The sequence below is a fragment of the Amphibalanus amphitrite genome, unplaced genomic scaffold, assembly GCF_019059575.1.
Source record: "Amphibalanus amphitrite isolate SeventyFive unplaced genomic scaffold, NRLGWU_Aamphi_draft 000133F_arrow, whole genome shotgun sequence".
In the NCBI taxonomy this organism is placed as follows: Eukaryota; Metazoa; Arthropoda; class Thecostraca; order Balanomorpha; family Balanidae; genus Amphibalanus; species Amphibalanus amphitrite.
The window spans coordinates 310,598-338,313 of NW_024881628.1; the positions used below are offsets into that span (position 1 = coordinate 310,598).

At 47.9% G+C, this 27,716-nt stretch overlaps 1 protein-coding gene across 3 annotated transcripts in view; it reads right to left on the reverse strand.

Annotated features, from left to right (window-relative positions):
• The window catches only part of LOC122382080 (receptor-type tyrosine-protein phosphatase T-like), a 75,363-nt gene that overhangs the window by 12,138 nt on the left and 35,509 nt on the right, over nucleotides 1-27,716 (reverse strand). For all 3 annotated transcript variants that reach the window (XM_043366992.1, XM_043366994.1, XM_043366993.1), the window contains 15 exons: nucleotides 26,853-27,045; nucleotides 26,402-26,510; nucleotides 25,426-25,613; nucleotides 24,713-24,948; nucleotides 23,944-24,016; nucleotides 9,387-9,602; nucleotides 8,739-9,100; nucleotides 8,238-8,439; nucleotides 6,554-6,632; nucleotides 6,326-6,375; nucleotides 6,044-6,141; nucleotides 5,600-5,783; nucleotides 5,404-5,480; nucleotides 4,813-5,085; nucleotides 1,505-1,632 (listed from right to left, as the gene is read on the reverse strand). In XM_043366992.1, the coding sequence (XP_043222927.1) occupies nucleotides 1,505-1,632; nucleotides 4,813-5,085; nucleotides 5,404-5,480; nucleotides 5,600-5,783; nucleotides 6,044-6,141; nucleotides 6,326-6,375; nucleotides 6,554-6,632; nucleotides 8,238-8,439; nucleotides 8,739-9,100; nucleotides 9,387-9,602; nucleotides 23,944-24,016; nucleotides 24,713-24,948; nucleotides 25,426-25,613; nucleotides 26,402-26,510; nucleotides 26,853-27,045 (2,468 nt within the window). The remainder of the gene's footprint in view (nucleotides 1-1,504; nucleotides 1,633-4,812; nucleotides 5,086-5,403; nucleotides 5,481-5,599; nucleotides 5,784-6,043; nucleotides 6,142-6,325; nucleotides 6,376-6,553; nucleotides 6,633-8,237; nucleotides 8,440-8,738; nucleotides 9,101-9,386; nucleotides 9,603-23,943; nucleotides 24,017-24,712; nucleotides 24,949-25,425; nucleotides 25,614-26,401; nucleotides 26,511-26,852; nucleotides 27,046-27,716) is intronic.

The window sequence follows — 27,716 nt, forward strand, 5'->3', positions numbered from 1 at the left end:
ATACACATACGTACATACATACACATACATACATATATACGTACACGCCTGAACACATTCATCATCTCTCATACTTCGAACATACGCTCAGTCAGAAGCTCGCCCGACCGCCGCCCCGTCGCCGGCCACCGCCCGCAGCCACCAGCCACGTGCGTACCCCTTCTCCATATCTCGGGATCCGCTGGGCCGATAACGCTCATATTAAGCATGCCGAATGACACCATGCTGACCTGCAGCTTGTACTGGTCAGCGAGGGTATAGGCTAGCACGTGCGCACGTGCGCACCCTTTTTCCATAACCGCAGATCAGCTGGGCCGATAGAGCTTATATTAAGTATGCTGAATAACACCATGCATATTAGAAGACTCCACAGGTCAGCGAGCGTATTGGTCTGCACACGTGCGCGTGATTACCCTTTTTAATGGCATATTCCGATTGCTTGGGATTGCATCTTTGGTAGATTAAGCCAAGGTATCGCCATGCGATTGTGAAGCTTCCAAATGTTGACGAGGGTGGCGGTCTGCTCGTGCGCACGTGCAGACCCTTTGGCCTTTTACCTTAGCTCGAATCAACCTGCCAATAATTATTATTTCTTGTGAGCATGCCCTCAGCGTGTAACGTTCACGGCTTACTTTGTATCTTGTTTGTGGAGTTATGAGTTCTGAGTTTCATGGAGTTCTGAGTAAACATCACCGGCCATATTGCCTCTGCTACTTGCTAAATTTGACACTTGGACTTGTAGATATTGGCAGACGTTTGAATCCACATTGACTCTTGGCAAGCCAAGCGAGCAAATGGTATACAATCCAGATTCTGGCGTCCGTTGGTATTCCCATCATCCACGAATAACAAAGAATGTAAGAAATAAACTTCAGCGTTGACGGGCATAGACATGCCCTCTTGTAATGCAAGAAATAATGCAAGAGTCTCCGTCCAGTGTTCTGCCCATCGGCGTTTAATGAACAATGATATGACTCGATACAATTGCAGACCGCTATGTCAGAGCAATATTAACAAATTAAAAGGAAGAGAGTAAAACAAGTCTACATTCTGGCGCTCCAATATTAAAAACAGCTCTTGGCTTTAGTCCATTTTCCGCTTGCCTATAAACAAAATAGAGTTTTGGCGCACTTGCTTCGAACGGTGACGCTCAGCGATGGTAATTCCCGGTGCACACCGAATCCGTAACCATTACGGCGTTACGGCGTCAAAAAATCGAACTACGCATGCGCGTTGCATTGTGCCCTCCACTTTCGAGATATTTTTTAATCGCCACCGTATTCATTACGGAACGTAACGGTCATTACGGATCCGGTGTGAACCACGCATTACTCTTCCCCGAGGCCCGAAAGTGGTGATGACGAACATAAGTGTCCACAATCACCAGACATCCACAAGGAATGTTTGCCACTTCCGTTTGGTTATGATTTTTACAGATGTGAGGTATAGGAACGCTGCCGGTTTTAGAGCTGCGCTCTGAGTTGTGCCTGTACGTGATACCCACCTACAGTGGACCACGGTTGGGGCGGCCTGATCATTGACGCCGTTCACCGTCCTGATGAACTTGGCCAGCGATGAGGGGTACAGTGGCACGCTGTGATCCGGCCAGGCCGTGTAGTGGAACTGGGTCACCTGCAACATGGGATGGGTTCGTTCTCCATACCGACAAACACAAACACCATTTTTAAATAGGACCGACTGAATGCGTGGCAGATTAGCCAACACCGATCAAAATTTCCAGAGGCTCCGCCTTCCAACCCAGAGGCAGACTTCGCAATGTATAGTTAGAGTCACAGACTTCTCTATATATGGACTGTGCGCTGATTTGGGAAATCAGCATTGGAGGCCCAAATTTCTGAAGCCGTAATATGAACCCATATGTTGTAACACAATACCCTTTTATTGTTTCCTGTCGACAGGCTGAATTTTATGTAATATATTTTGTTATTGTACTATCTATTGCTCGTAGCTCAGAATAAGAAAGGCTTCTGGTCGATATGAATCTGTATTGGAACATCATTTCACGTTCATCGACGACACCCATTGATGTCCTCATGTCAAGTTCATCTGACATTGCACCAGTGGGCTTGAAAATGGCGTTAGTCCATTTTCACCGCGGGATCCAGCGAGAAAGGGTGGCTATCATCCCTTTCTTCTTCCCCCGTGTGCTGGATTGTTCACATCTCTGACATGGCTGGCTACATCGCGCGACAGTGCACCGACCGCGCTGGTGGTAAAGGTTGGCGGTAATGCCGATGGGAGACTTTACGGGAAAATGTGTGTCTGCTGCAACGGTGTCTTCACTGTTCTTCTCTGCTACCCACTTTTTCGCACCACGCATCTACACATAGTCGCACTCTCACACATTCGCACATGCGCATCACCAATTGCAACGTATCCCTCCGTCTGCTCGTTTTCCACTCGCTGCTGAATGATAAGGCGATAGCTCTTGTGACGGTCGTTCCCATCACGTTGTCATGCTGTAGCTATTGTTGCTTTTATTGTGTCCCTTCGTCCCATGGAGACGTAGCCGACCAGCTCTGAAGGGGCCTGTGGGCGGCCCCCAGGGCCACCACGATGCTGCCGCTCCGCACCTCCTCTATGTTGGGGTTGATGGTCGCCATCAGGCGATGTCGGGTGCCCATCAGAGCCGGGCACCGCAGGAGGACATGCTTGGGCTGTCCGCCTCCTCTCAGCAGACGGGTAGAGTGCGGCTCTGCATTGTCGGTCGTCGCACTGGTTGCACCCCGACAGCCAGGAGGGCGCCAACCCGACTCTGTGGCGCCATTGGGAGGAGCTTGTCCAGTGGCCGGCGCGGAGCTGGTGGATGTCCATTTCCACCGCCGCTGGCCGGTCGCCGCCGGCAACGGTAGGCGGGAGTCGATCCCCGTCAGCTGGTGGAACCAGCCGGCTGGCCAGGCCCCGACGGTGCGAGCCCTCGCCACTCTGGCGGCGGCCCAGTGGGCCTTCTGGACGTCTATAAGGATTTGTTTTTAGTCGAGTATGTTTGCCTTCTTGGCGATGGTGTCGGCCCTCTCGTTGCCTTCCAACCTAAATTGTGAGGGCACCCACTGTAGGTAGACCAACAGGCCTCCAGCTGTCCGTCCCCAGAGGGCTCTCCAGATGTCCACTCCGAGCGAGGAGTGCTGGGCGGCCCAGCCATCTCGGAGGGCGGCGAGGGCGGACTGCGAGTCGGTGCAGGCTACGATGGTGTCTTCGGCGTGCGGCGGGTTCTCCAGCAGCTAGGAGAGAGCAGCTCGGAGGGCGACCATCTCGGCTCGGAAGCTGGAGCACAGGTAACCTGCCGGGGCGCGGATCAAGTGCTCTTCCCCGTTCGGCCAAACGATTAGTGCCCCCGGCGCCTCCGTCATATTCTGTAGCTCGTTAGTTACAGTATGCTCTTCGCCCTTGGCACATTTCTTGGCTTCTCCATCAAAAATGTCCACAGCTGGCCTAGAAATGGTGACCTGCCAGTTTCCTGAGATATCCAAAGTAGAAGTTCCTGTAATAACAGGCCACCACCGGCACAGATGTTTGTCCCAGCTACTTATACTCCAATCAGTCCTATGCATCTTGTTTCTGCTCCACCGCTATTTTTCCGTCCGTTCTTCGCAGACTGGCGTATTCTTGAGCTTCCCGATCCCGATGCAAGTTTTGCGGTAACATTTAAGAGCGGCAACCTTCATCGTTTAACATTGATGCGAAGGGTACGAATTCCATCATTTCATCGAGCATTCTTCCGAGATGATTTGATCCAGACCATAATGAACTACAACCCCATACGACACACTGGATAAACTTCATTGTTTGATTGAATAAGCTTACTTCTTTTGGATGTAGTGGCGTATCACTGCCATGGGTATGGCATTATTTAGCGCGGCGTAGCTTCGAACTGCGATGTCGAGTTGTTCTTTTCACATTAACTGCTGGTCAAGTTAAGTCTTTGTAGCTCCTTTCAGTGAGTCTTTTTTTCTCCAGAATAAAATAAGGCACTAGGCATTATAGGAAGTATGCTGAGACTGGCGCCGTCGATAGCGTCCTGTTTTTCTTCTTGCTGTGTGAGTCTCACAGGAGTCAGTGTTTGCAAAAGTAAACTTGCAAATCTGATTGTCCTCAGCGTTATCTCTTATCTCGATTGATGGTTTCGTCTGTGAACATTTTTTCCTTTTAGTTATACGGGAGGCTAAAAAGTTGCCTTTTTGCTAGAAATTATGTTTCGTTTCACATTTTTCTCGCCCTGACTCTGGCTTGATACCCGGAATGACATCTTCGCACCACACGTTTTCTGATCCGGTCGTGATGAGGTAGTGATCGATAATATTCTTTCCTTTTTTGACCATTTTTTCGAGCTATTTCTTACTTATTTTTACTGCTTCTTGTGGCCCTATATAATGTATCGTTATTTCTCAAAACCCTTTTCAAAACCAACGTAAATGACTCGATCCGACAAATTAGCAACGACAGCCAACAATGCAACCAACATTCAAAAGCAAGAAAATGCGCGCAAAGTACGGCTGCATTTGTGAAGTATATACCTCCAGCGTGAACAAATGGCTAACTGAACGAGAAAACATGTTCTCATTTATATACATTTATTTCTTATTTATTTTGAATTAAACAAAAAAATGTAATCCGACAGGTAGATAAAAGTATGGGCTATCCTATATCCAAATTTTTAAATATTCTGACCCCCTTTTCATTGTAAAAAGATGGATAAAAGTGCACTTATTTTTGGGCCTCCAATGCTGATTTCCTCGGATCAGCGCACAGTCCATATATAGAGAAGTCTGTGTTAGAGTGTATGCTACGTACCACTCTGTTGAGATTTCCATGATTGATGGAGAATGTCCGCACAATGAAGTCGCTGTACTCTTGCACCATCTCGAGAGAAACCTTCATGCCAGGCAGACGGAGCCGCCTTTCCGTGGGCCAGTACTCGTCGCACTTGCGTTTTCCACCCTCGACCAGATTGGTGACCATGACAATGCGAGCGACCTTCTCTTGCCACACCATGCGCCAGAAATCGTACTTGGTCTCCTTCTTGGGGCCCTGACAGGCGATATAGCCACGTGGGCGATTGTACCCCTGTGAAAACATCCAAGATAGGTTTGGAAATGGGACTTTCGGTAGGGCGCTTGTATGCCTTGATCAATGACGAAGAGACATTCTCATTTTATGATCTTGTCGCTGTTTGTCCAGTGCAGTTTGTCTAACTGAACTGATTTCGCCCATTTCAGCCTTTCGGACCCAAATTTACGTGAGTTTGCCTTGAAACCATTTTATTTAGGAAATAGCTAGGTATCAATAAAAAACAAAAATCAATTTACCAGTTTGGTGCCTGATAACAAACCTGCGAAAATTTTGGCCACGCCTGCGATAATATGTCCCAGCATGCCAACCCACCTCAACGAAGTTGGCGTTTATGTAGTCTGAGAAATCGTCGCCCGGTACCTTCTCGAGCACGACACGGGATTCATCGTCTGCAAAACAAGAGGGTTTTAACTCTTATTTCGAAGATAGAAACTCACGAAAACCGGGCTCCTCCCCTCCCCGCAGGCAAATAATTCATTTTACGTCCGGTTTGTCAAAGTAAACTCACAGGGCAGCAGGTTTATGTATCTGTTTTTGTGTTTGTTCTCTGCGAGTTGACCTCGGGTGCAGGGCCTGGTCAGGCCGTGCGGCACGTTCTGCAACTGAGCCATCAGCTGGCCGGACGCCACGTCGGCTCTGACCCTCTCCGCCAGGTCCTTCAGCTCGATCCTGGTGAAGTTTATCTGCATCGGCTGTCGGTCAGTAATGCGTACATCAGCATTCAAAAGATGCGATAATATCCCTGAAACTTGTGCACGTGCATCTACCGACACTGTACGTCCATGTCCACCATTTTCTGTTTATGGCAAGTAGGGAAAAGAAAAAGAATATGATAATGCTTGCTGACATTCCTCCTGCACTTTATGTCGTCATGACAAGGTCACCAGAAAATAGCGTGTTTTAGAGTTTTGGCTGGGGCATGGACACTGGACAGTGATCAACGTGTGCTTACCTGCTCGTTGGCATATATTGCTTCTTCGTCTTCCATATCTTCGTTTTCGATCTTAACTGGCTTCTCGAGATTTCGCACATCTTCCAAAGGAACATCGGCTGGAACCGAGACATTTTCACACTGTTCTATTACTAATGGAAATAACATACCTACCCACCTATCAACGTCGTTCTCAATAGGAATGTTACAGGTCACAGGAGGCGTATGGCAAGCAAATAAAAGTCAGCCTTGGTAACGATGGAATTGTAACATAAAACAATTCAGACATGCTAGGGAACGTACCTTCATTCCGGTTTCCAGAGTTTTTGAATATCGCGCTTTTAATGCGTTTCCTGTCGGGAGTTAAGCAAATGTCACTGCTGATGACCCTACCTAAATAAGGTGAGTGATTATAGACTTTAAAATCGTTGGATTGACGTCATATTCGAAGTGGGTGAGATTGACGAAAATGCCCAACTCTCTCTCATTCTTTCCCCTACAGCTACTTAGAAATGAATGTTTTTCACTTACCGGTAGGCGATTGCTGCCACCAATAGGACAAACAGGGCAAGAGACAGAAAAGCGAGAAGAACGGGCAGAACCGGTGATGCTGCAAAGGAGGGAATGTGTCGACGAGTGATTTCAGTCATGCTGTGGCATTTCTTAACCCGCGCATGACTGGGGTATTTTCCATAACGTGAGTGACTGAGGGGGGCTCTCCAGAGCCCCCCCCCCCTCCTATCTCCGAAACTACTGGGCTGGTCGTCAAAATTCAAACGGCGTCTGATAGCCCTGTAAAAACTGTCGTGCGAAACCTATTTTCATTGACCTCGAGGTCACAGATGACGTCACAACTCACAGGTCAGGTCAAATTAAAAATTACCGGTATTTTTGCTTGTTTACAATTTAGCCTCTGGCCGGCGACTGACAAGTCCGATCAGGCTCATTTTTGGTTTACGCACTCCTTGATATAATGCCTTAGATACCCTGAGGGTACGGAACTTTTACTTCGATTTTTTTTTCACGTGAAGGCCAGGCCATCCTAGGTCACGAAATTGTATATCATGTATCGGTCACGTGACGTATGTTCTATGGTCCATTTTACACGTATATTTCGAAAATAATGTCGTTTGTGTCATTTGAGGTCATTTTCAGCTGAATTTACCGGAGGTCAGGTCAATTTCAGGTCAGAAAAGGTCAAATTTTGAAAATGAATTTTTTCAACAAAAAAGTGCCTATCAGATGCAGTTTGAGATCAGGAATACGATGGTGTCATTTATATTGCTGTACGATGTCAAAAACGTGCTGAAAATGGTGTTGAAAAATAAATAATTGTAAAATTTTGACAATAATGCAAATAACTTGGCTATTTTTGAAGATATTGGGCTAAACTTGCTAGAGTAGTTTATCAGTGTGAATTCTATCACATATATTCCGATTTTTGCGAAAAATCTAAAACTATCTAAAAAAATATATTTCTTGTAATTGTAGAAAAATATTTTTTTAATTTTCAAAATTTCGAAAATTCGAGATAGCAGTATGCTAGCTACGTGTATTTGTAGTCCACTGATGCAACTAAATCGGATCTAGCTTTAAAACTAAGCTTTTGAGAGCGTTTGCCGTAATTCAATATTTTGCATCAAAATCGGCCGACATGACGTCACTCTGACGTCATTTCCGGCCAAACTATCGTGGCTAGAAAGTTTAAATTTTAACGCAAGGTGTCAAATTGATGCCGCCGAGGGTACTGCAAGTTTCGTGTTGACCCGTGAAACGGCTTAGAAGATATTACCGAAAAACGGGAGGGGGGCTCTGTAGAACCCCCCCCCCCCCCCCCAGTCATGCGCGGGTTAACATCAGAGACAATAGATGCGAATACCTAGGCATCACTAACTACTGTAGTATCTAGGTGCATATGTATATCATGCAATTTCCCAGTTATCGTTTTGTAGGGTGAGGTGTTTAGCCGTTGGGTGATCTAATTTATAGATTTGCCGATTAAAGATGCAAAAGCAAACGTGGAAAAACGACACGAAATAGGTTCAAGGGTTCAAGAGAAACTCGCGCGCATAACACCCAGTTCAAAAGTTCTTGAACTGATAATGCGAAACCCGTTCATCGCCGGAAAGACATGGAAGCACATTTCAAAATTGAGTGTGTGTAATTTAATGAAAACCAAGCTAAATTTTCAGTTGAGTTTAGTTAGCTCCGTCACCTGGAGGTCGAAGGACGACGATGGGCTCGCCGATCTGCTGGAAGGCCAGCTGCTCGTTGTCGTCGTCGATCCGGGAGAGGACGGCCACGCCGAACCAGTACTTGTCGCCGGTGGTCAGCGGCTGGTTCAGGTACGGCGTCTCGGTGCTGTTGTAGTATCGCCCGTCACCGACCACGAACGTGCTGTCTCGCTGCACTCGCTCCTGCAGCATCAGCGCGATTAAATTTGAGACGGTTCTTCCAGGCTGACTGACTGACGGAGCACGCTGTGGCTCAGGCACTGTGCCTGAGCCAGCTAGAGAGCGAGAGGTGTGCCGCACATCTCTAGTCTCCCAGGCAGGGACAGCAGAATGATGGGCAAAACGATGAATAAGTTCCCCGCCATGTCTAGCACCCACCCGCTCCAGTTACAGACTTACTCCTACTCAAGCGTCGATCAACAGACTTAACCCACCGACTACAGAACCACCACCCGCCTTCCCCACCGGCACCCACCACCCACCGGCTCCAGGGCGGCCGTGACGTAGAAGCCCAGCTCGTCTTTCTCGCTCTCCTCTGCGTTAGGCAGGGCGCTCGGCACCACCTGGACCGCGTCGAACCCCTCGGCGGTGGCCACCAGCACCAGGTAGCTGGAGAGCGGGCCGCCGCCGCTCTCGGCTGCCGGCAGCACCAGCTGCACGGTGGTGTCCGTGGTGCGCTCGGGCACCACCCTGGGCTGCTCGCGGACCGTTGGTGCCGCCACCAGGGTGTGTACCACCACGCTCGCCCAGCTGCCGAAGCCGGCCGACGTGCTGGCGGCTACCTCCAGACGGTACGCGGTGCCGGGAGACAGGCCCTCCACCAGCTGGCTGTACGGTGTGTCGTCTGCGGAGGAAACGATGGCACACCGCTCAGATGGTTGAACGAATCAAATCGCCTGGCCGCATTGGAAGAGAAGAGGGCTCACTTGGAACGGAGTGAAGGAAATGAAACGAACGATGATTTAGAAAGATATTGGAGCATCTGTACTCGGTCTCTCGTGGGGATAACTTGCAATGTGCGGTGAGTCCATGCAACCGCCGCCACCTGCGCCCACTCTGATAGCGGCGACCCTGTAGGATCCACTCAGACTGATTCGTTCTGTTGTCCTGTCCACAAGCGGCGCACCTACCGTTCAACTGGCGGCCGTCCCGTTGCCGGGCCGGCAGGGTGAAGGTGCGCGCGCCAGCGGCCCGTCTGAGGCGCCTTCCAGAGCCGGGCTCGTCAGCGGAAACGTTCAGCCGGAACTGGAGCAGACGGCCGTTCTTTTCCTCCGGCTCCAGCCAGGAGACGTTGAGCATGGTCTGGCTGCGGTTGGTGAACCTCAGGTCCCGTGGTAGCCCCGGGGCTGAGGGTATAGCACAGTTCATTGGTCAGTTTCAATCTCGCGGAACTGAAGCTGACCAATAGGGAGATCGCAAAATTGGCCTGACCTTAGGCCACCGATATCAAAATTTCGAGATATACATTTTGTACATGCTATTGCTTTTATTATTCGCTGAAAGTTTCAAAGCAATCTATCACTGGGTGTAGCTATGGTAGACATTGAAACTTTTTATGAGGTGAGGTCTTTTGAAATGACCTAGTGACCTGACCTTGGATGACCTTGGTCTGAAATTTTCACAACATATGTAGAATTGATGTACCTATGATAAGGTGTGCCAAAAACTTTGCGAAAAAAACACAGGACCAAACATGTTAAAACATCAAACATTCCCCAGCAGGCCGCGGGTTAAGATATTTTTTATCAGATCTTTCCACATAAGCGATAGGTTAACCCGCGCCGCGTGGGGGTTGGGGTCGGAATGCCCCCCTCCTTGCACTTTTCCGTAGATATCTCCTAAACCACTGCAGATATCGTCACCTAACTTCCAGGACCCCTCCGGGCATCAATGTTGCACATCGTGGCAAAAAAAAAAAACGTCCAGAGGCTGTGACAGGTTGGCCGCAAATGACGTCAGAATGGCATCATGTTCTGCCATTTTCGACTAAAAAGGGTTCGCGGGAAGAGCTGTCAGCCCTACAGCTTTGAAGATACAGAAGAATGTAAAAAAACATAAAAGGTGTAGAATTAATAGGGCTATAAACCTGCTATCACGGTTTAATTTAGGGACTTTGACCCCAAAAATCAAAAAATATGTTTTGATGGTTACAGGACAATTTGCCGAACTGCGTTTTGCCGAATGTTTATTCGCCGAATGTCAATATGTCGAATGCATTTTGCCGACGTGTCTTTTTGCCGACGTGTCAAAAAGGCGAAGTGCTAAAAGTCGAAATGCAATTTGCCGACATGCCTATTTGCCGACGTGCAATAAGTCGAAAATGTCAATTTGCCGAAATATCAATTTGCCGAAATGTCAATTTGCCGAAAAGTCAATTAGTTGAAATGTCAATTCGCTGAAATGCTAATTAGTCGCAATGTCAATTAGTCGAAATGTCAATTTACCGAAAAGTCAATTAGTCGAAATGTCAATTTGCCGAAATGCCAGTTAGCCGAAACTAACCCAACCTACCCTAACCTAACCTAACCTAACCTAACCTAACCTGTAAGTATTAGCTTTAGGACCGACTCAGTTTTGTTAGGTAAATTTTACACCTTCTTCCATTTTTTGAGCTCCTAAATCCTAATATGATACATACTTACATGTCACCAAAATATCAGAAAAAAAAAACATAACCAAACCTTACCTCACCTGACCTGCTGATTTTTGCCTACCCGTAGATAAGGAAGAAGCTGCTCACATGAATAGATTGCAGACAATGATAAGTCAAATATTTTTAGGTTAACAATCGCCCTGGCAGGGCATTTTTCATAACACGGCCTGGCGGGGGGGGGGTTGATGCGACCCCCCTCGCGATTGGCTCCTATGGCACCTAGAAACACCAAATTTGGTAGGTAGGTGGGCCCCCTGGTGTTCTCGCCCCTGTGCAGATTTGGTTGCTCTAGGTCAATATTTAGGGGGTTTGGGGGGGGGGGGTATAAATGTAAAAATTTCGCTAAAAACAGGTCAAAAGTTTTTCGCTTATAACTTTTGATCTAACTAAGATAGAGCAAAAAGAAAAGCACCAGTGAACTCAGCACGTCAAGGCGCGTCGAATGATATACTTTTTTGCTTGCTTAAGTGTACTTGAAGTTTTTCTTAATTTTTAAGTAAACTCTATTTAATTAATTAAGTTCAAGTTCACCAAATTGCATCATATCGCATATCATTCGATTCAACTGATCACCAGGAACACAATGACACCATTTGTTAAGCTCTAGCGTCACTATGTGCCAAGTTATTGGCAAAAACGTTATTTGACCTCAGTTGGCCTCATTTGACCTAACCCATGGATAAGTACACCAAACAAAGAAGCACCATGTGACCTGCTGTTAAGTACTGTGGTTTCAAAGCACAAAAGTGATAGAACGAAGCGGATATCTCCAGTATTTTCCGAATTTAGTATTTTCCCATAGGCTTAACATAACGACGTAATGACCTCTAACTGACATCAGGTCAGTGACCTAAAAAAACGAACTACATGTAATACAACTCGGTGAACTTAGCACATCCTGAAAGTTTGAAGGAAATCAATCCAAAACTGTGAGTTGGACAGGTGCAAAAAGAAAATTGAAATTTGACCATGACCTTGTACCGGTTTTTCTGACCTGGTGACCTGACCCAAGGTCACCCGGACCTGAAATTTTCAGGTCATATGTAAAAAGGCTTCCCCATAGGCTGTGCCAAATTTGGCGGCGCTGTGCAAGGCATGTCGGCAAATGGCATTTCAACTTTTAGCATTTCGACTTTTTGACACGTCGGCAAAAAGCACATCGGCAAAATGACATTCGGCGAAATGCATTCGTCAAAATGACATTCGGCAAATCGCCTTTCGGCAATTTGTCCGGACACCGTTTTGATGTAGGTAGGCCTAATAACAAAAAAAAAACCATAAGTTTTACGAATTTCGAAATAAGCGGAATATATGTATATGATAGTCTCCAACGTTTTCTAATTACATACCAAATTTTAGATCGATCCCTCGTTTTTTTGGGCAAGTTTTAGCGAAAAAACTGTTCAAAATTGATGACGTCAAATTTTCAAACTTCATTTTAGCAATTCTAGACCACATAGCGCAAAACAAAGACCACCATTAGACTGACCGTGACAAGCTGCATCGAATCGATACCCATTTTATGCAAAAATGTCAAGTTTGAAATTTGACCTTATTTGACCTGATTGACCTGACCTCCACCAGAACATAACCTTAACTGGCCCGAAATGTTGCCTGACCCACATTGTCGTATTTTTCATGTAAAATGGACCATAAAACATGTATCACACGACACTTTCGTATTGTGACCCTCAGTGACCTGAGCTCTGTGATAATCACTCGGCGCCCTTCTGGGAGAATGGCGCCGTTTTGACTGTTTGCGCCATTTTCATGGTCTAACGGCGCCCTTCTGACCGTCTCGTGCCCTTATGTCTCTGTCCACCGTGCATCTCTCGACTGTTCGGCGCCCTTCTGGCCTCTCAGCGCCCCTGGACGACATAGCGTTTTCAATCACTCGGCGCCCTTCTAGGAGAGTGGTGCCCTTGTCATGGTATTGGTCTCGCGGCGCCCTCGTAACCGTCTGGCGCCCCTACGTTTCCACCAATTTAGCATTACTGACTGTGCGGCGCCCTTCTGACCTCTCTGCGCCCCTGGATCATATACAGTGGCGTACGCACATACAGGACATTCCGTGCATGCCCTGTCCCTTTGGCTCATCGTCCCCGGCGCCCTCAGTGACTGGCGCCCCTCTGTCCAGTGTTGGCGCTCCTCCAGTCGATAGCGGCGCGCTTCTAGTTGATGGCGAAGCCCCTCTGTCCAGTATTGGCGCTCCTCTGGTGATAGTGGCACCCTCCTAGACGATATGGTGGGCCGGTGGCGCCCCTTTGTCCAGTATTGGCGCCCCTCCAATCGATAGCGTCGCGCTCCTAGATGATGGTGGGTGGCGCCCCTTTGTCCAGTATGTCAGTTATGTTCGTTCCACACGTGTACGAACATAACTGACACATTCAAGTTTCAGATATGTGGCGCCCTCCTTGTTGTTGGCGCCCTCCTTGATTGGCGCCCTCTCGTCCAATGCCCTGGTCCTTCGCAAATTCCTGGGTACGCCACTGATCATATATCATTTTTGATCACTTGGCGCCCTTCTGGGAGAATAGCGCCCTTGTCATGGTCTCACAGCGCCCTTGTAACCTTCTGGCGCCCCTACAGCTGGGCACCCACAATCATTTTGGGAAAATTACACCCCTGCTTGTACTCGATTTTACAACACACTTCTTGAAATGCCTGTAAACGGTGAAAATTCGACCTTTGACCTGACCTGTGACCAGGGCTGCGGAGTCGGAGTCGGAGTCGGAGTCGGAGTCGGTCGGAGTCGACAGTTGTGACCGGAGTCGGAGTCGGAGTCGGAGTCGATTTTAGAAACCCGAGCCGGAGTCGGAGTCGGAGTCACCGAAAATCTGTCGACTCTGCAGCCCTGCTAGGTCTGCGGAGTCGGAGTCAGGAGTTGGAGTCGGTCGGAGACGACAATTCTGCCCGGAGTCGGAGTCGGAGTCGGAGCTGGTTTTTGAAAGCCGGAGTCGGAGTCGGAGTCGGAGTCGCCGAAAATCCATCGACTCCGCAGCCCTGCCTGTGACGGCATCGGTCGAACCGAGGTCAATGAAATTACGTCGCACGGTAGATTCCCGGTAGGGTTTCCAACGCCGTTTGAATTTTGAAAATCGGCTGGTAACTTTCCGAGATCTTAGGGGGAGCCGACCCCCCCCCCCCCCCCCCCCACTACGTATGGTAGGGTCCGCCGATAGCCCGATGGGACGCGGGCTAATTAAAGGGACCCTCCCACCTTCAAAAAAGTTAATGAATTGGCATGAAAGTGATGTCCCTTGGTTCAGAAAGAGCGAAAACGAATATCTACCAAATTTCACCGAAAAATATTCACTGGTTTTCAATATATTAGGCTTTTACTTTGGTTTACTTTTTGGGATCTCCCCTGTTACTAGCGACTTTATTTGGAAGCAATAATTTGGCAGCCTTAAAGTGCGGCAGACGTCGCGCAAAGCAGCGTATACCACCACGTGTTAACGATGGTTTTAGTCTAAGATTTAAAAATCGTTAGATCTCCGCTGACGTCACAAATTCTAAGGGGGCATTCCATTGCATTAGCCCCTTAGAATCCGAAAACTGCAAGTTTGAAATTCCATATCTTCGAATTAAAGCATTTTTCGATGTTGTGAGTGCCCAAAGTTTGGGCGGATCTAGGATTTCGATAGGGTGGGGGCAGTCAAGCACAGGGGCGGCACATTTTCCGCCTAAGGGGGCGGCATTTATAGGGTCTGTTCCAGTCCAGTGGAAAAAAACGAGCTTGACGGCCGTCACGAGACGCAGCGATTGATATTCAAATTTAGGGTCTCAGGTCAACTGGTGACCTCTGGTCAGGTAAATTACCCTAAAGTCGGGTTTTTGTTTTTGGCAAATAATTTTGCAAACAAATGGCCATAGGGCAAAAATTTAGGCATAATCGTATTCCTCTCAAGCTGCGTCGAATGTTGTGGGTACTTTTTGTTCGGTAAAGGTCACAATCAAGATTGACACAAAGGTCGTCAGGTCAAGCCCCCTCAGGACACTGTTCGGACTAGGTCAGGTTGCATATCAATCGATTTGGAAGCTCATTGCAATCACAATGGTGCCTTTCCCGACTCTAGCTTAATAAAGGGACTATCCCACCTTCTAAAATGTTGTTAAAACCAGTTAAATTGTGCCCGAATTTATAGATTGGATGACCAGGAACACGGTTCTGGCATTTATTTTTCATTAAACATCTTAGGCTTCCCATATTCCAAACACAAACTTTCAAATATGTGACGTCACAGCCCAAAGTTACCTCCTTCCCCAGGCCACATTACTGTCATAAAGCCGATTCTTTTTACTCTGTAGGCACCACAACAAAGTTCAGACCAAGTTTTAAGCGATTTTTCAACGAACAAACCCATTTAAATCAGAATGACTAAACGAGGTGACGTCACACTAACGGTCGCTCCATGTTGAAGATAGGGCCTTGTACAAGGCCCATTTTCAAATGAAGGGAACGAATTTCTTGAACACTAAGAGGCCGCGGGGGTTGCAACCTAGATAGATAGTGGTTTCTGAACCTCGCCGCAAACTTGGCTATCTCAACTCAAACCCCATGTTAAAGGTGGGATAGTCCCTTTAATCTGGTCGAAAGTTATTAACGAAAAACGATTATGACCCAAAAGAACGTCCTCTGTGACGTTCTCTGTGGCGTCATACAAGTAGGTACAAAATGCCAAAATAAGGCACGGAATCCTTTGACGAGCGTATGAAAACACATTTATTTGCGTCTTCGGGCGGATTATATAACAACTATATGTTCCAAAAAGAGCAAGTTCAGTAGTTCCCCCATAGGTTTATAATGGGGGAGGTCAGGTGACTGACCTGACCCAAGATGAATGGTACGAACAATCCAAGATATACGAAGTATGAGTACCCGTGAGCTTGTTACTTTCTGAAAGTGTCATCATCCTCGCCGACACTTTGCCTGGCGTTGGCGGCGTTGCGAAGTTGCAACATTTTTTTGACAGTGCAGACTGCAGAGTGCAGAGGTTTACTTATAACCTTTAGAGGTTTATGCATCGGTCAGTGACCTGACCATAGTTGGAGAATTGTACTGAACTGTGGGTGCACGAGCTCTCCCAATTCCACGCCGGCTTGGCTTTGGAGCCGCAACAGACTGGAGGTCAAGGTCACCGCTAGGGCGGCGGCGGATTTGCTGCGCCCGAGCACCCACCGTTCGGCACAATTATCCACCTATGGACCTGAACTAACCTGGAAATGAATCAGGTGTCATAAGGTCTGGTTTGGATGGGGGCTCACGTAGGCCAAGTTTCAGCTCTCTATCGAAAACGGCTCCGGAGCAGTCACGAAAAAAATCGTAAGGGGTGCCCCCCCCCTCCTCCCTCGGCCCGCGAGGGTTCAAGGTAGTGTGCCACCTTTCAAAGATTTCCCATTTTATTTTTCCTAGGATAAGAAGCTTCTGTTTTTACCTAATATCGCAAAAAAATAAAAGTGGGCCTGGAATAGTGCTTTTTTCGCCGAAAAGTTTATCGGTTTTTCGATATGTATAACAACTGTAGTGGGCTGACCTGCAAACAGGCGTCGGCAACAATCGCGAATGCGGCGCACATGTGACAATAAGCAAAGGTCATTATAGAGTTACGACGTACGGGAATGAGTTATCAGCTGTCTAATCGTAGACAACACAATGTCGAATTTAAACTGTAAGCCTGTATTGGTATTGTTTCTTTAATTTGGCTGTCGAACATTAATTTATGGTTTGAAATATTATTTTATGTAAAATAATTGATATGAAACAGCCGTCTCTAAAGTTATGACCCCATCTCACCACATGAAAATGGCAGAAATGACAATGATCAGCTGACGCATTTTTCTTGGCCGAAGTCAGAGCGTGCGGCCCGACGCACCACCACCGCACCAAAAAGTATGAGCAGAAGCCATCTGCGGTAGACCGCGCCCAAAGCCAGGTAACATGAGGTAGCCGAGTCGAGGCAGCGTGCGCTGACCCAAGCCGGGGCCGCGGCTTTGGGCGCGGTCTACCGCATCCCCGGGCAGCCCCGGGCTATCACATGACACCGGGAGGACGCGCGGCCCCGGCTTGGGTCAGCGCACGCTGCCCCGACTCGGCTACCTCACGTTACCGGGGCCCTGGCTTTGGGCGCGGTCTACCGCACCACCTATAACAGGCGTGTTCGAAACCGCAGGAGATGATGATGAACGGGTTTATCGAAACTTGATTGGATGAGCCTATCGGTAATAGCGATTTCAGTGTGTTCATTTATTGTTCATAGTGGTGTGAAATGTGGTTGGGGTACGACCGACAACCCGTCGGGGCGAATTTCGCACTGGGGTACTCAAAATCTGAAGAATTTAAGACGTTTCCATGAGTTTTGAAGGTATGGATAAGTTCTAAAAATCCGGTTCTCCTTATCTGGGCCATTAACCCTCGCATGTGTGCGGCGTTTGCCAGCTTCTAATGTGTAGGGGGGGTCGGTTGGACCCCCCCTTGCCGTTTGGCCCCTGATCGAGCTAGAGCTTCGCGGAAAAAACGAGCATGTTTCCCGTGACGAGAGGAAGCCGATGATACCCAATTTTAAGGTCCTAGGTCATTGGTTGACCTTCCAGGTCAGGTCAATGACCCAAAGTCGGGAAAATCGGGACCTATTACACTGAAAACAAATTGGCCGGGCTGTGGCGGGTTATCCTTTAATTAAGTGTAAGGTACGTCGGGGTTAATCGCTCAAGAGCGGGTAGAACCATGCGAGTAGATAAGGTACCTGCTTGCGATATCTGGAAACAACAGATAAATCCGCGCTGACAGGGACTTGATACACTTTTTACGTGTAGTTGCTAGCCGACGGTGGCGGATAGCGGGGAAAATCCGGGACTGATAGGCATCGGTTACTCTCGCCAGGCGGATTCATTATGTATGTATAGCGCGGATAAGTGTCACGTACTCCCTCACACCGGGTTGTCAAGCTTGCCTGGTGGATTCCTTCACCCGCCAACTGCGGATACACTTCCCGCGCATGCGCGTGCGCATGCGCGTTGCTGGCAGTGCACCTCCGGCAACGAATCTCGGGTGAGACTAAATGCTTACTTCGAAATCTAAGCTGCGTTGCGGCATTGGCGGTTATGTGCGGCGTGTATGCCGCATGATTAGTAAGCGGCGACCACTAAATTAAAAACTCAATAGCTTTGACCTGTTTTCAATGGATAACAGTAACACTGCATACCAAAAATGTCCATCGCTCTCGTCATAGGATATTTAGATTTAAATAACTAACTTATCTACATCATTGTTTTGAACCAAATTAATACTCAGCCGCGAACGTATAAGGTATAACCCCTTGCCGTTTCGCTCCTGATCAAGCTAGAGCTTCGCGGAAAAAACGAGCGTGTTGCCCGTGACGAGAGAAAGCCGATGATACCCAATTTTAAGGTCCTAGGTCATCGGTTGACCTTCCAGGTCAGGTCAATGACCCAAAAGGCGGGAAAATTGGGACCTGTTAGAACGTCGTAGTGTGGCTGCTATGGGGTTTTTCGGGGTGCTGATCACGAATATCATGCTAGTTTTGATCACAGATGATGTCTTCATTCATTTAGGCCAGCCCGGGTTAGGTCAGGTCAGGTCAACCAGTAGAGGTCCTGCCAGGTATTTGTAGTAGGTGTCAACCGCCTCTGACAGCCTCGTAACATGTTACGAAGGCACCAAAACTACTTTGTAAACGTTCATGTGGTTGCTTAATTCGAATTCAGCTCGAAAAAACTGACCTAGAAACATGTCAAACTCGAAAAAGTGAACCGAGGTCACCAAAGGTCAATGACCTGACCTGACCTTCAGGTGACCTTGACACCCACCCTAATGCATGGGGGCAACATCATATCACATGTTTGAACGCTTGAAACCACGAAAAGACTGCAAACGCGCTGCTAATGCGAGCCGACATACGCTGAATCGCGGTTCCGGCCAAACATGGTCTCGAAAAGTAGGTCACAGGTCAAAGGTCATTTGGGTCAGGGTCATGAAATTTTCAGGATGGGTGTTAAATTGATCAATGCGAGGGTACTGAAAGTTTCGTCGCGATCAGCCGCTTTTTAAGCGAGTTATTCGCGAAAAACCTTAGGGGGGTTGCATCAACCCCCCCCCCCCCCTGTGCGGGCGAGGTCATGTTTTGATAGCAAGACTGAAACAGACTTTTTGGGTAGCCAGGAAATCGCATGCCAGAACCTATTCAAATTCTTTTATCGGCCTTTATATGCACCAGTCGCATACAGGTACGGGATTTAGCATACGATTTCCAGACAATCGAAAGACTGTTTGGAGACAACAAAGGAAGGAATGAGTGAGTTAAGTTGAAAGTATTAATTTGGTTCAAAATGATGATGTAGATAACCTAGTTATTTAAAGCTAAATATCTTATGACGAGAGCGGTTGGCATTTTTGGTATGCAGTGTTATTCATTGAGAACTGGTCGGAGCGTTTGAGTCTTTAATTTAGTGGTCGCCGCTTACTAATCATGCGGCATACGCGCCGCACATAACCGCCAATGCCGCAACGCAGCTTAGATTTCGAAGTAAGCATTTAGTCCCACCCACGAATCTCGTGCGACGCCATCTTCCTGACTGTGTTGACGGTGCTGTGGTTTGGCTGTGGTACTGCTGTGGACTTCTGGCTGCTGAATTTCGCGGATAGAGGTAAGGACGCTCTTCAAAACTAACTTTTTAACCCGGAGAGATATACAGAGTGAGCGTACCAATTCACCAAAATGATTCCAAATGATTCTTGCAATGTATCTCGTGTAGATATAGGTTTACCCATTGGGTGACCACGTGGACTCGTAATCGTTTTTCTCTGTGGCCACAGGCCATATCGTGCGGCGAATCCAGTAAGGCGAAAGCTCAGATGACAATACACAATTCGGTTTTGTGTATTTGGGAATGGTTTATGATACGGGCTATTTTTTCAGGCGTACGAATCGAAATGGGAGGTTTCGACCACTGAAAGCCAAGTGGAGAGACGTTGACAGACACAAAACGACCGGTGGAGGAGTGGTGCATGGCGCAAGGCACCGGGGCCTTATGACCTTAACTCATATTTAGCTCGTATGATTCATGTGTGTGGATATTGTTGTACGTCTAACTAAATAAATAAATAAGACCATATTTAAGTGCTTACGAATGTGACAGCAACCGAAAGCATGGGAAGGGGGAACTGGATGCTCAAAGTTAACGAAAATTATATAGATTGCACCAATTAACCTGCAGTAAACGGGTAATAAGTATCAGTCAGTGGCGTATATTTGATACCCGGTGTAGGGTGGTCAAAAATGGTGGTGGATAGGGGTACCCTTCAGTTGCGGATTTTACTCCGCGTCAACGGATCGAGGTACCCGGCAGTAGCGGATATTTAGATTCGAGTAACCCTCCTTGATCGGGTAATCTATACGGATTAACCCGCTGTCAACGGATAAACAGTATCCACGAGGCACGTATATTTCGTATCCGCTCCAGAGTGGTCAAAAATGGTGGTGGATAGGGGTATCCTTCAAATGCAGGTTTTACCCGCTGTCGCCGGATCAATTTGTTTTCAGTGTAGAAAGTCGTAAAGTGTGGCTGCTAAGGGGTTTTTCGGGGTGCTGATCACGAATATCGTGTTAGTTTTGATCACAGATGATGTCTTTAAGCATTTAGACCAGGTCGGGTCAGGTCAGGTCAGGTCAACCAGTAGGCGTCGTGACGGGTATTCGTAGTACGTGTCAACCGCCTCTGACAGCTTCGTAACATGTTACGAAGGCACCAAAACTGCTTCGTAAATGTTCAAATGGTTGCTAAATTCGAATTCAGCTCCAAAAACTAGCCTAGAAACATGTAAAACTCGAAAAAGTGAACCGAGGTCACCCGAGGTCACCAAAGGTCAATGACCTGACCTGACCTTCAGGTGACCTTGAAACCCACCCTAATGCATGGGAGTAACATCAAATCACATGTTTGAACGTTTGAAACCACGAAAAGCTTGCAAACGCGCGGCTAATGCGTGCCGACATACGCGGAATCGCGATTCCGGCCAAACATGGTCTCGGAAAAGAGGTCACAGGTCAAAGGTCATTTGGGTCAGGGTCATGAAATTTTCAGGGTCGGTGTAAAATTGATAAATGCGAGGGTACTGAAAGTGTCGTCGCGATCGGCCGCTTTTTACGCGAGTTATTCGCGAAAAACCATGGGGGGGTCCATCCGACCCCCCCCCCCCCTACACATGCGAGGGTTAACTCCATACGGTCCAGGAAAGCTGGCACGCTACCTTTAAGAAGGGGGTAAACTGGCTTCAGGGACGTCGCTACGAGTTCAGAGGGAGCTACTTTCATTTCAGAGGGCGGCACTGTATCTCAGGGTCTTGGCTAATGAATTTCGACTAAGGGGCAAACCAGACCTCAGAAGCCAGAATGACACCACGTAAAATACATATACCGTATACACCGCATGTAACATGCACAGGCTAGGATACAAAATTTCTGCCCAAACATAAGTATTCGTACACCTACTTCTACCGAGGGGTTAAGACTTAAGAGGTCAGCGTAAGGCGCTCGAAGGCCCAGGACGAGCCCTCGGAGGCTAGCATGGGGCACTCAGAGGCCGCTTTGGGGACCCTAAAAGGCCAAATGTGAGGGGGGCGTGTGGCGTTAAAAAGCCCGCACGTAGGCCTTGTAAGACCAACGGGGTAGGGCCTTCTGAGGCCATATAGGGCCCTATGATGACAATTTGGGCCCTCTTAGGCCATGGGCCTGGTGCCTTCTTTGGTCGGTGTGGGGGCCCTCTGTGGACAGCGTTGGACACTCTTAGGCCAGCGGGGGCCCTCTGTCTTCTGAAAACTGAGATTGGTGCTGACTGCTGAGTCCTCAGAAGCCAGCGCGGGGTCTTCATAGACTGGTGCTGGGCCATCAGAGGCCACATTGAAGGCCTCGACAGGCAGAATTCAGCACTTATGCATGATTGGGCCTTAGATGTCGGACTGAGGCCCTGGAGGGCGACATGGAGCCATCAGAGGAATTCATAGTCCGAGTTGGACCCTCCTAAAGCTTAGGGTATCAGCCCTCAACCAGCGCAAGACTCTAGGCAGATCGATATCTGCTCTTTGAGGCTGACGTGGGGCTCTCGGGGACCATCTTGAGCCCTCAAGGATCTAAGACCGGAGATAGGATCTACAGGGTCCGATGTGGAGCCTCCAAAGCCTGTGCAGGGTCCTCAGAGGTCGACGACATGGAGCTCTTAGAGACCGACCTATGACCAGCGTGACCTCTCAGTGACCAGCGTGGCCTCTACCGGTCTGTGCAGGAGCCTGTAGAAGTCACAAGAAAGGTCACCAAAGGCACCGAAAAATTCAACAATAACTTTAAAAGAAGACATAGTAGAGTGATGAAAGAGTGTATTATGTAATGCCTTACAGCCCAACAACACAGATCAGTTTATGTACAGCATGACCTTTTTCGGTTAGAGCATGCAACTGACTATAGGTCATACTATAGATAATTTAACGCCTCTCGATACGAGAGACACAATTACGGTAAAAACTGTGCCTACCATACGTTGAGTGAGTAGATATATGTATAGTACGTAAAGAAATGGAACAAATGCTTCTGCAAGATCCGTCTATTTTGGCAGTTTTTGCTCTCAGTGTGGGCCAAATTGTCGAACTGAGCTCGAATCTAAGGACAACGCAGTGGAAGCTTCCAAGGATCTATCAAATGCATTGTTCCGTGACGCTGTAACACTACGGTTCACGAGCTATGCGCCCGGATGCGAGGGGAAAAATTGGCAAAGTTGGCTAGGAACCGCACCCGGTCTCGGGTAAAGTAGGTTACCACTGGGGCCCCTAAAGTTAAGATAGGACCCCTTCTTAATTCCCATGTTTGGCCTCCTCCCCTTTCCAACATATTAATACGCCACTTGATGACCTGCCCTACTATAGGTATTAGACGAATGGCTATTGGCCGTGTAAACACTGGCGCCAAAATGAGAAAGTGAAACAGCGAATTTGTCAGGCACCGGGTTCAACAACTAATGTTATGCTGGATAATATTTGAAGCGCTTTATTTACTCCGACTAGGTGGGAAATATCTCGTCACTTCGGGACAACCGGAGGGCGGCACTATGACTTCAGAGGCGGCACTTTGACTTCAGAGGGCGGCACTATGACTTCAAAGGGCGGCGTTGTGACTTCAGAGGGCGGCGCAATGACTTCAAGGACCTTCACGAAGACTGGAGGGCGGCGCTATGACTTCAGAGGGCGGCACTATGACTTCAGAGGGCGGCGCTATGACTTCAGAGGGCGTCGCAATGACTTCAAGGAGCTTTACGAAGACTGCGGAGGGCGGCACTATGACTTCAGAGGGCGGCACTATGACTTCAGAGGGCAGCACTATGCTTCAGAGGGCGGCACTATGACTTCAGAGGGCGGCACTATGACTTCAGAGGGCGGCGCTATGACTTCAGAGGGTGGCACTATGACTTCAGAGAGCGGCGCTTTGACTTCAGAGGGCGGCACAATGACTTCAAGGAGCTTCACGAAGACTGCGGAGGGCGGCACTATGACTTCAGAGGGCGGCACTACGAGTACAGAGGGCGGCACTACGACTTCCGAGGGCGGCATTTCGACTTCCGAGAGCGGCACTACTACTTCAAAGGGTAGCAATATGACTTTAAGTAGCGGTACTTCGAATTAAGGGGCGGCACTCTGACTTCAGGGAGAGAAGCGACATACTCTGAGGGTTAAATATAAATTCAGATAGTTACTACCAGAGATTATTATGAAATGAGCTTCAAAGAAATGCGGGTCATTTCCGTAAAATGCACTTCATCACGTATGGTTAAAAAGCCGCCCTCCGCCGCCTTGGCGGCGGAGGGGCGGCATTTTTCGATAGGCTAGGGGCATCGGCCCCCAGATGCCCCCCCCCCTGGATCCGCCCCTGGGCCCCAAACCGGTATTTGCAGGCCATGGCCACCAATTTGGCTATCTCAACTCAAAACTAATGTTAAGGTGGGAGTGTCCCTTTAATGATAACTCTCACCTCCTTCACCAGTTTGTAGCCTAACGGCGATGGAACGGTGACCAGACCCCTCATCCGCACTGGTTGCATACACCTGAAAGTTTTGAGAAACTGCGATAGACACGTTCCATACGGGCTGGCTGCATACCTTTTGGAGACACTGCAATGGACACAAATGTACAACATTGTGCTGCGCTGGCCGCTAATACGACTGTCGAGACTCGAGATCGACTGTCACGTGACTATGTAATATGTACAAGTACGGTGACAGGCCCATGTGCTGCTTTCATACGGCAGTTACAATTAAACGGTAGTTGCGCTGCTGTGACCTGGTACCTGCAATTAGTTCATCCATGGATTAGTAATGACTGATGCGCACTGCACGGCCATGGTAAGATGGAAATATTGTCATATATGACAATGTTTCAATATACATAAGGCTGGCAAGACGAGGTCGGTATCTGTGTGTCACGAATGGGTGTTTTCGAGGATTCGTCCCACTTGGGTCCCCCGGTCACGAAAGATGCAAAGAGCTTCAGAAACGAGGAGTGAGCATTCTGCATTAATAATCCCGGGTGAGCTCTTCCATTATGAAGCTGTGTTACAATGTTGCACGTTTCGTGCTATTGAGCTACCAGCATAAGAAGGCAGAAACAATCATATGGTCTAAAATGACACCCTAAATGTGTGTGCCATGCGTCAGTGAGACACTGTGTCGCGTGGTGAACGGGCAGATTTATCAGCTACCCCACGGACTTTCACTGCGCTGGCCCAGCTGCTCCCCACTCACCGTCACTGAGTACTCTGTGTCCTCACGGAGACCGGTGATTTTGGCGCGGCAGCGGGGCCGGCTGTGGGAGCACGCCTCGTCCGCTGAGACAGGCAGCTGGTAATAGTAATAACAGCCGTTCCAGCACACCGTGTAGCTGGCGATACGACTGAGAGGCGGCACCGGTGGGTCCCACCCGATAGTCAGGGTGGTCGGAGCCACCCCCACACCAGTGACATTGACGGGTATGCCCGGCTCTGAAACAAGCCGAGGGCAACATGCTAATCAGCATGATCCAGCGGCACAATTTCATGTCAGAAACAAGTACACACATCATACAAAAACAAAATAGTTTTAGTATCATATGACCTTTCCTCGTAAAATATAAATTACCAGATATATTGATATTGATATTTCGATCACAGATCTTGAATCTTCGTCCGAATTGCTAACAAAAGACAGAATGAAAAGACATTCTTATTCTGTCTTTGTTGGCAATTCCGACGAAGATCTGTGATCGTAATATCAATATCAATATCCTTTTTGGTAATTTATATTTTACCAGGAAAGGTCATATGATACTAAAACTGCTTTTACTAATGTTCCTCGCACAAGCGCTCAACAACATTAACCAAAAACAAAATAGTCAAGCGACAGAAAGGGGGAAATCCCTATTCAACATAACCATAAGGTTTTATCGCTTTAAAACATAACATGTGTTGATGTTGGTATACCTGACTCGAGGGTTTCAAAGGTGATTTCTTGCATAGTTTGATTGCAACCGACTGAGTTACAGGTGCCAACAATAAGTACGTAGTTGGAAAACGGCGTCAGGCCGTAAATGTAGGAGCCCGGTGTCGTGTAGTTTATCACTCTTGACCCTTGATTCCATTGGTCTACTCCTCGAATGGTGACGAGGAGTCTGAAAGCAATCGAAACACGCCGGTTATTTACATAAAATCATTTGTTGGATTGACGCCCAATGACAGGTGGAGTCGACATCAACGACGTCGTAATATGCATTGGATACGCTGTAGCTGCCGTAAATTTAGGTATGTATATGCATTGAACTCGCGCCGTTTCGGAGTGCCTTATTATTATTCCCATCGCTACCCATTTGGACGCGGTATTCTATGTAAAGACTTCAGATCCAAACCACTCTAGATTATATTGACAGGTTACCTCAAGTGTCACCAGTGGCGGATCCAGGGGGGGGGGCAAAATGGGCATTTGCCCCCCCCCCAAACGGCATAATTTTAACATTACGCCTATGGACGAGGCATGGAAAGAATCGATAAATTGTTATGGTTTGCCCCCCCCCCAAAAAAAAAAAAAACTCTGAGCTGGATCCGCCTCTGAGTGTCACGCTCGACGTTTCGTTCCAATGGTGCTAGAAAAACGTAGTTATACGCCGTCATCATACGGCGTAGATATTGATTTCAATTTCATGCCCGATTTTAATTAAGGTCTCAGGACTGCTTCGCTGTTGAAGTCAAAGACTCATCGACGATTTTTTAGTAACGCCACACATGATCGGGTTTGCGACGTTCTTACCTTGCTGCAGACCTTTCCCCGTGACGCCTAAAAAGGCGCGAAATATTTCATACGTTTGTGGACTAGCGTGTTTTGCAGCAGAACTCCGTTTGCAGCAAGATTGCATGTCTGAGCACCCGCGGAAACGGCGTACCTATCTAATGGAATGACACATACCGAATGTTTCCTGCGTCGTCTCCCCATGTGGAGCAGCCCGGCCACGTCCAAGTAAGGTAGACAGATTCTCTTTGCTCGGTGACAGAAACCTGTGCAGTGACTCCGGGCACTAAAAAGAAGAGATAGTCATTCTTAGTGCTAAACATGTTATTGGTTTCGATGATTGGCTTGGATAGCAGCATGATCGTCGAGACGTACGCTTATCCAAATGATCACCAACAATCCTAATTCTGGCACAAAACTTCAGGAGACGAGTTTTTGACATCGCTGTCATGAACGGGTCCGGGATCTCGATTGACATTAAAGTTAATGCATCAAAATAGGCAGCTGCATCAGTCATTTTAATCACTCGCAAACGGTCTATACCTACCTACCTACCTACCTACTGTTCAATAGTGAGGACTGAGGACTTCAGTAGACAATAAGCATCATAACACATGCACGTCTTTACCTGTTCGTCCGGTTCTGATGGTGTCGAAAGCGATATCGCCTGCTACCACCGTGAACGCGATCACCGACACTGAATAGACAGAGTAGTTGTGCTTCAGCGGTACCTCCAAGCCAAGTTCCGTGGTGTTTATCTGTAGGACATCTGTTGCATCTCTTTGCGGAGTGCTCGTGCCACATGCTGTGAAGCGTAAATGCTGCAAAAAGATAATTTCGACTTCGTTACCAATGACAAGTTGTTTACTCTATGAACCTACGGACTACGGTAGTGGCTAAGCCTATTCACGATGGTAACCACCCGTGTTGTAATTGTAATTAGGTATAACTTCTTTTGCATAATACGCCTGTGAACATTATGTTTAAACCTTCCAATCCTTTTTGTTAATTTTTCTCGGCCAAAAAGTAATCAGTTCTTGTTTTCATCGAGACCAACCCATCCGCATCTTCACTCACACCTTGTCCTCGTCATGGCTGACGGTAACCAAACGGTAACCCCCATTCGGCAACCGTTGCTGAGAGCATTCTCTTGCCTAGACTAGATAACACTCTCTCCAGAGTCCAGAGACGAGTTGACCGACTGTGCGGCAGGGCGGGCTATTCCTTTGGCACACTCCGTCCCACCGCGACGGTCTCTGGCACTAGCGCATCGCCGATGGTCTGCTTAGTCTGCAATGTCTATCCGTACTCCCTTATCTCATCGTCTCTTAGCTGTGCAATTATCGTTTCAAACGGAATGTGCTTACCTAAAACAAAACAAAATATCCGAAATGGTTCCAAATAGATTAGAAGGACTAAACCCAGCCAAAAAAAAAAAAACACACACTGACACACACACACATAAAACATGGACCTATGTTCATTGCTCATT